This window comes from Somniosus microcephalus, chromosome 12 (assembly GCF_052327205.1).
Source record: "Somniosus microcephalus isolate GS21.2 chromosome 12, FLI_Smic_1.0, whole genome shotgun sequence".
Taxonomy (NCBI): Eukaryota; Metazoa; Chordata; class Chondrichthyes; order Squaliformes; family Somniosidae; genus Somniosus; species Somniosus microcephalus.
This window is the reverse complement of record NC_140998.1, coordinates 192,440,173-192,448,855: the sequence shown is the minus strand read 5'-3', so window position 1 is coordinate 192,448,855 and position 8,683 is coordinate 192,440,173. Positions and strand designations below refer to the sequence as shown.

The window sequence follows — 8,683 nt, the reverse complement described above, 5'->3', positions numbered from 1 at the left end:
CTAGGCTGCACTCGAAGCCTGGGACTTGCCTGAGCCCCAGGCCCTGCTCCAAGCCCCCTCCTCCCTGTACCCCTTCAGCAGCTGGTTGAGCAGGGTCTTCTCGTTGGCCCCTTGCCGCCGCGCGAGAAGGGGCGGCAGCGGGTTGCACTGGTACTCGATGACCACCATCTTGACCTGGTCCAAGTTCTGCCGGGTGGGAATCTGCATCATCCGCACGGAACTCCCCCGGTGGTCCTGGAATCGCGGAGCCAGGTCCTTGAAGAGCTTCGGGATGAGATCTTTCTCCTGACAGAAACAGAAAAAGAAGTTTATTCCCAGAAATATTCCACTCTGCCCTCCCCTCAACCGGGCCCAATAAGAACTCTCCCTTCTCAGTTACGGCTCACTCTCGCCTCCTAGTCAGAAGGTCATGGGTTCGAGCCCCACTCCAGAGACTTGAGCCCATAAACCAAGCCGACACTCCCAGTGCAGTACTGAGGGAACGCCGCACTGTCGGAGGGGCAGTACTGAGGGAGCGCCGCACTGTCGGAGGGGCAGTACTGAGGGAGCGCCGCACTGTCGGAGGGGCCGTACTGAGGGAGCGCCGCATTTTCGGAGGGGCAGTGCTGAGGGAGCATCGCACTGTCGGAGGGGCAGTGCTGAGGAAGCATCGCACTGTCAGGGGGCAGTGCTGAGGAAGCATCGCACTGTCGGAGGGGCAGTACTGAGGGAGTGCTGCACTGTCAGAGGGGCAGTGCTGAGGGAGCATCGCACTGTCGGAAGGGCAGTACTGAGGGAGCGCCGCACTGTCGGAGGGGCAGTACTGAGGGAGCACCGCACTGTCGGAGAGGCAGTGCTGAGGGAGCATCGCACTGTCGGAAGGGCAGTGCTGAGGGAGCGCCGCACTGTCAGAGGGGCAGTGCTGAGGGAGCACCGCACTGTCGGAGGGGCAGTGCTGAGGGAGCGCCGCACAGTCGGAGGGGCAGTACTGAGGGAGCGCCACACTGTTGGAGGGGCAGCACTGAGGGAGTGCTGCACTGTCAGCGTGAATCACTGTCAGAGGTGTCACCTTTCAGATGAGAGGTTAAACACGAGGCTCCGTCTGCCCTCTCAAGTGAATGCAAAAGATCCCACAGCCACTATTTTGAAGAGGAGCAGGGGAGTTCTCCTCGCTGTCCTCTGACCAATATTTATCCCTCAACCAACATCTGGTGATGATCACACTTGTATGTGGGAGCTTGCTGTGCACAAATTGGCTGCCGGGTTTCCTACATTACAACAGTGACTACACTTCAAAAAAAAAAGTACTTCATTGGCTGTAAGGTGCTGTGGGACGTCCTGAGGTAGTGAAAGGCGCTATAGAAATGCAAGTAGCCAAGGCTCTTTGCGATGGACAGCGCGGCGAGATCGCGGACGTGGCGGAGTGACGCTCGCGACACAGGCCGACCCCGAAGACCCCGCGCGCCCCCCCCCACCCCGCCCCCAGCCCCGCACCAGAGATACTGACCGTCAGCCAGAAGTCGGCCATCTTCATGGCTTTCTCGTCCGTGTCCCCTCGCTTGGCGTAATCCACCAGCTGGAAAGCAAGGGCAGATCAGTCAAACCCGCAGGCTCCTTCCCAGCACAGAGGCCAGGCGGCCCCTCCAGCCTGCCCTCCTTCTGTACGCGAGCAATCCCCAAACCCATCCCACTGCCCCACTCTCTCCATCGACAAATATTGATCCCAAATTCCCCCTTTCACAGAGGCCATGGTCTCGGCCTCAACCTCCTCCCCATGGCTTCAGTGACGTGGAGGATTGGAGAAGCTGGGATTGTTCTTCGAGCAGAGAAGGTTTAGGGCAGATTGAACAGAATGATAGAATGATACAGCGCAGGAGGAGGCCATTCGGCCCATCGTGCCTGTGCTGACTCTTTGGACTCACTCCCCTGCTCTTTCCCCAGGGCCCGGAAAATGTTTCCTTTTCAAGTATTTATCCAATTCCCTTTTGAAAGTTATTATTGAATCTGCTTCCACCGGCCTTTCGGGCAGCACATTCCAGGTCACAACAACTCGCTGTGTAAAAAAAATAATCTCCTCACCTCCCCTCTGGTTCTTCAACCAATCACCTTCAATCTGTGTCCTCTGGTTACCGACCCTTCTACCACTGGAAACAGTTTCTCCTCATTTACTCTCAAAACCATTTATGATTTTGAACACAATCTTCCCCTTAACCTTCTCTGCTCTAAGGAGAACAATCCCAGCTCCTCCAGTCTCTCCACATAACTGAAGTCCCTCATCCCTGGAACCATTCTCGTAAAGAGCGGCGTTCAAAATCATGCGGGGTTTTGATCGAGTAAATGAGGAGAAACTGTTTCCACTGGCAGGAGGGTCGGTAACCAGAGGACACAGAGTTAAGAGAATTGGCAAAAGAACCAGAGGGGAGATGAGGAGATTATTTTTTATGCAGCGAGTTGTTGAGATCTGGAATACGCTGCCTGAAAGGGCAGTGGAAGCAGATTCAATAATAACTTTCAAAAGAGAATTGGATAAATACTTGAAAAGGAGATATTTGCAGGGCTCTGGGGAAAGAGCAGGGGGAGTGGGAACGAATTGGAGAGCTCTTCAAAGAGCCGGCACAGGCACGAGGGGCCGAATGGCCTCCTTCTGTGCTGTGAGATTCTATGGGAGCATTCCGTGCTTCAACACCTCTGTGTACAGAAATTTCTACTAATCCCTCTCAGAACACTCGTTAAATTGATGGGCTCACGTCACTGACGCCCCGAGCACAGGAAATTTATTGTCCCTATTCACTCCATCAAAACTCGATCATTTTAAAAAACCCTATTAAATCTCCGCTTAGCCTTCTCTGCTCCAGTGCAAATAGTCCCAGGATCTCAAGTCACCTCTCTGGCTCAGTGGGTAACACTCGCTCTCGCCTCCGAGTCAGATGGTCGGTTCGAGTCTCAGTCCAGAAACTTCAGTACATAATCCAGGCTGACACTCCCAGCGCAGTAATGAGGGAGCGCCGCACTGTTGGAGGGGCAGTACTGAGGGAGCGCTGCACTGTCGGAGGGGCAGTACTGAGGGAGCGCTGCACTGTCGGAGGGGCAGTACTGAGGGAGCGCTGCACTGTCGGAGGGGCAGTACTGAGGGAGCGCTGCACTGTCGGAGGGGCAGTACTGAGGGAGCGCTGCACTGTCGGAGGGGCAGTACTGAGGGAGCGCTGCACTGTCGGAGGGGCAGTACTGAGGGAGCGCTGCACTGTCGGAGGGGCAGTACTGAGGGAGCGCTGCACTGTTGGAGGTACCGTCATTCGAATAAGTCGTTAAACCGAGGCCTCGTCTGCCTTCTCAGGTAGACATAAAAGACCCTGCGGCCACTATTGGAAAAAGAGCAGGAGAAGTTATTCCAAGTGTCCTGGGCTAATATTTATCCCTCAACCAATAATCACTGAAAACAAATGATCTGGTCTTTTTAAAAAATGCATTCATGGGTTGTGGGTGTTGCTGGCAAGGCCAGCATTTATTGCCCATCCCTCGTTGCCCTTGAGAAGGTGGCGGTGAGCTGCCTTCTTGAACCGCTGCAGTCCGTGTGGTGAAGGCACTCTCACAGTGCTATTTGGGAGGGAGTTTTTAGGTAGGCTCTTTTCCAGGTTGAATCGCCCAAGTCTCTCCACACAACTCAGTCCCTCTGGCACCGGGGATCGGTCTCGTGGCTCTACTCTGTGATGCCCCTCGTCGTCGAATATCTCCCTTATGTCTGTGTGTCCAGAACTGGATCCAGTACATTTAAAAGAAAGACTTGCATTTATATAGCGCCTTTCACGACCACCAAACATCCCAAAGTGATTTACAGCCAATGAAGTACTTTTGAAGTGTAGCCACTGTTGTAATGTAGGAAACGCAGCAGCTAATTTGTACACAGCAAGCTCCCACAAACAGCAATGTGATGATGACCAGATAATCTGTTTTCTAGTGATGTTGGTTGAGGGATAAATATTGGCCAGGACACCGGGGAGAACTCCCCTGCTCTTCTTCGAATTAGTGCCGCGGGATCTTTTACGTCCACCTGAGAGCGCAGACGGGGCTTCGGTTTAATGTCTCATCCGAAAGGCGGCACCTCCGACAGTGGAGTTATCCCCAGTGTCCTGGCCAATATTTATCGTTCAATCAATATCAATAAAACAGATTATCTGGTCATTGTCACATTGCAGTTTGTGGGAGCTTGCTGTGCACAAATTGGCTGCCGCGTTTCCCACATTACAACAGTGACTACACTTCTAAAGTACTTCATTGGCTGAAAAGCGCTTTGGGACATCCGGTGCTCGTGAAAGGCGCTATATAAATGCACGTTGTTGATTCGGAGGAAAGCAGAGTAACAGCAGCCTGGGCAGACGGCAGGAAGGAACAAGATAAACGGGGTGTTCGAAGGGAGGAAGTGATTACCTTCTCAGCGTAAAACCTCATCTCATCAGCCCGGGCCAGGGTGGTTTCAATCCTCTCGTGTCGCACCAACGCTGTCACAGGGTTCCGCAGCATATCGATCCGGGACCGGGGTCCCAGCCCCATCCGACGGTAAACTCGCCCATGACTGATCCAGAGGGCAGTGGTGAGATGCATCCTTCCGAGGGGCCGGGAGTCTGGGGGGGATCAGAGACCGGAGCAAAGGTGAGAAATCAACCGTCACAATCCCAGCGTCACGTCACAGCTCGACCCAGAAACACCCTGATCCCGTCCGCCATTCATCACCGTCCCCGTCCCACACTGATCACCGACCCCCCGGACCCCGACCCACACTGATCAACGCCCCCCCGGACCCTGTCCCACACTGATCTCCGCCCCCCCCGGACCCCGTCCCACACTGATCACCGCCCCCCCGGACCCCGACCCACACTGATCACTGACGCCCCAGACCCCGTCCCACACTGATCACCGACCCAACGGACCCCGTCCCACACTGATCACCGCCCCCCCGGACCCCGACCCACACTGATCACTGACCCCCCGGACCCCGTCCCACACTGATCACCCCTCGGACCCCGTCCCACACTGATCACTGAGCCCCCGCCCCGGACCCCGTCCCACACTGATCACCCCCCCGGACCCCATCCCACACTGATCATCGCCCCCCCAGACCCCGTCCCACACTGATCACCGACCCCCCAGACCCCGTCCCACACTGATCACTGACCCCCCGCCCCGGACCCCATCCCACACTGAACCCCCGCCCCGGACCCCGTCCCACACTGATCATCGCCCCCCCAGACCCCGTCCCACACTGATCACCGACCCCCCAGACCCCGTCCCACACTGATCACTGAACCCCCGCCCTGGACCCCGTCCCACACTGATCACCCCCCCGGACCCCAACCCACACTGATCACCACACCCCCCGGACCCCGTCCCACACTGATCACTGACCCCCAGCTCACTTGGGCTGCTAACTCTGGTTGCAGGTATTCCTGGAGATATCATCACATGAACTCCGACCTCCAACCACCCTGCCCGGTCAAACAGCCTTCCCCCCCGCCCCCATCTCCCACTTGCCTGGATGAGTGCAGCTCCAACAACACACAAGAAGCTCAATACCATCCAAGACAAAGTAGCCCGCTTGATTGGCACCCCATCCGCCACCTTGAACATTCACTCCCTCCACCACCGGCGTACCGTGGCTGCAGTGTGTACCATCTACAAGATGCACTGCAGCAACTCGCCAAGGCTTCTTCAGCAGCACCTCCCAAACCCACCACCTCTACCACCTAGAAGAACACACTCGCCTCTGAGTCAAAAGGTTGAGGGTTCAAGATCCACTCCAGGGACTTGTAGCATATAAATCCAGGCTGACACTCGAGTGCCATGCTGAGGGAGTGCTGCACTGTCGGAGGTGCCGTCTTCCAGATGAGACGTTAAACCGAGGCCCCGTCTGCTCTCTCAGGTGGACATAAAAGAGCCCATGGCACTATTTTGAAGAAGAGTAGGGGAATTATCACCAGTGTATTGACAATATTTATCCCTCAACCAACATAACAAAAACAGATTATCTGGTCATTATCACATTGCTGTTTGTGGGAACTTGCTGTGCACAAATTGGCTGCCGCATTTCCCACATTACAACAGTGTCTACAGTTCAAACTTAATTGGCTGTAAAGTGCTTTGAGAGTAAAAGATTGGTGAAGTCAAGCGTAGGTCCCTTGCAGTCAGAATCAGGGGAATTTATAATGGGGAACAAAGAAATGGCCGACCAATTAAATACATACTTTGGTTCTGTCTTCACAAAGGAGGACACAAATAACCTCCCAGAGATGTCGAGGAACATAGGCCTAGAAAGTCAGTGGGCTGCGCCACCAGTTAGCACCTTAAGAGGGCGCTAAGTGGGTCGGAAGCCACTGGCCACGCCTCCCGCTAAATTCAGCGGGATGCTAATGGCGGCACTCGCCGTTAGCACTGCGCCGCTACCGATGACGTCATCGGTGTGCGCAGCGCCCCACTGACGCCCCGATCGCGATATTAGATGCGCCCCCTGCTTTAACACCGGACGCGATGTGCGATCGGTTCAGGGGGGCCTACCTGCGGCGGTAGATCGCGCTGCACAAGGCTCCTCCCCTTTAAGAAGGGAAGGCCTGCAGTACTGCAGTGCAACGTGCCGCAGTGTGTGGCGCTGCGGCACGTTGCACAGCGATATTAAGTTGCAGCGCCCCAAGAGGGATGCGGGGCGCCTCCAGTAGCACCGCGCTTCCCTCTGGGGCGCTCCAACTGAATTTCCGGCGGACGGCTGCGCCTGCTTCCGGGGCGCTACTTTTAGCGCCCTGGCGAGGCTGGCACCCCAAACGGGGCTATAGTGAATTTCTAGGCCATAGGGTCTAATGAGAGGGAGGAACTGAATGAAATCAGTATTTGTACGGAAATGGTGTTGGGGAAATTGACGGGATTGAAGGCCGATAAATCCCCAGGGTCTGATAATCTACATCCTGGGGTACTTAAGGAAGTGGCCCTAGAAATAGTAGATGCATTGCTGGTCATCTTCCAAAATTATATAGACTCTGGAATAGTTCCCATGGATTGGAGGGTAGCTAATGTTACCCCACTATTCAAAAAAGGTGGTAGAGAGAAAACGGGGAATTACAGACCGGTAAGCCTGACATCGGTAGTGGGGAAAATGCTAGAGTCTATTATAAAAGATGTAATAGCAGAGCACTTGGCTAACAGTGACAGGATCGGAAAAAGTCAACATGGATTTACAAAAGCTAAATCGTGCTTGACTAATCTACTGGAATTTTTTGAGGATGTAACTGGTATAATAGATAAGGGAGAACCAGTGGATGTAGTGTATTTGGACTTTCAGAAGGCTTTCGATAAGGTCCCGCATAAGAAATTAGCGTGTAAAGCTAAGGCACATGGGATTGGGGCAAGGTACTGACTTGGATAGAGAACTGGTTGGCAGACAGGAAGCAAAGAGTTAGAATAAATGGGTCTTTTTCCGAGTGGCAGGCAGTGACTAGTGGGGTACCGCAGGGATCGGTCCTAGGACCCCAACTATTCATAATATATATTAATGATCTAGACGAGGAAACTAGATGTAATATCTCCAAGTTTGCAGATGACACAAAGCTGGGTGGGCGTGTGTGCTGTGAGGAGGATGCCGAGAAACTCCAGTATGATTTGGACAGGTTGGGTGATTATACTGCATCTGCCATGCATCTGCCCAATGTGGATGAATGCAAGGTTATCCACTTTGGTGGCAAAAACAGGAAGGCAGATTATTATCTGAACGGCAATAGATTGGGAGATGGGCAAGTGCAATGAGACCTGGGTGTCCTTGTGCATCAGTCGCTGAAGGTAAGCATGCAGGTGCAGCAGGCGGTTAAGGCGGCAAATGGTATGTTGGCCTTCGTAGCGAGAGGGTTCGAGTACAGGAACAAGGATGTCTTGCTGCAGTTGTACAGGGCCTTGGTGAGACCACACCTTGAGTATTGTGTACAGTTTTGGTCGCCTTATCTGAGGAAGGATGTTCTTGTCATGGAAGGAGTGCAGCGAAGATTCACCAGACTGATACCTGGGATGGCAGGAATGATGTATGAGGAGAGATTGAGTCGATTGGGCTTATTATAGTGTCCGCGTATCAATAACACACGGACTGCAGGAGAACGGTAATAACAGGTATTTACTGAACAGAGGGTATGCTGGAGCTGAAAGTACAGAAGCCTGCTACGGCTTTATATACTGGTGTGGTCACTGCCGGTACTGCAGTATAAAAGCAGTTCTCCCTTAAAGGTACATACACACAATTCCTCCCCTTTTAGATAAACAGTACATAACATTCATTTAACAATTAAATAATAACTAATTACAATTACAATTTTCTTTGTACTATATACATCAGCTGAAAGTAATCATTTCATAATCATAATCAACTTTGTCATTGTTAGTGCACAAGTGCAGTACAACGAAATGTAGGCTTGCAGCTCCCGAGAGTATACATTTTGATTAAGACATTTAAACATTCAACATTCATTTGGCTTGTAATACATAAACATAAATATAATAAAGTGCATTGGCAGATGTGCAGGCTTTAGAGTTTATTTGTGGAGTTCAGTAGGATGACAGCCCTGGGAAAGAAGCTGTTCCTAAATCTGGTTGTTCGGGTGCGAATGCATCTGTAGCGTCTCCCAGATGGCAGGAGGGCGAACAGACTGTGGCTGGGGTGGGTAGGGTCTTTGATGATGGT

At 53.1% G+C, this 8,683-nt stretch overlaps 1 protein-coding gene across 1 annotated transcript; it reads right to left on the bottom strand.

Annotated features, from left to right (window-relative positions):
- On the bottom strand, nucleotides 1-4,578 carry LOC147109815 (large ribosomal subunit protein bL17m-like). Its single transcript, XM_086002388.1, has 3 exons — nucleotides 4,405-4,578; nucleotides 1,487-1,555; nucleotides 1-285 (listed from the first exon to the last, which is right to left on the bottom strand). Exons 1-3 carry the CDS (start codon nucleotides 4,576-4,578, stop codon nucleotides 1-3), a joined length of 528 nt encoding a protein of 175 aa, XP_085858514.1.
- Between the last annotated feature and the right edge of the window lie 4,105 nt (nucleotides 4,579-8,683).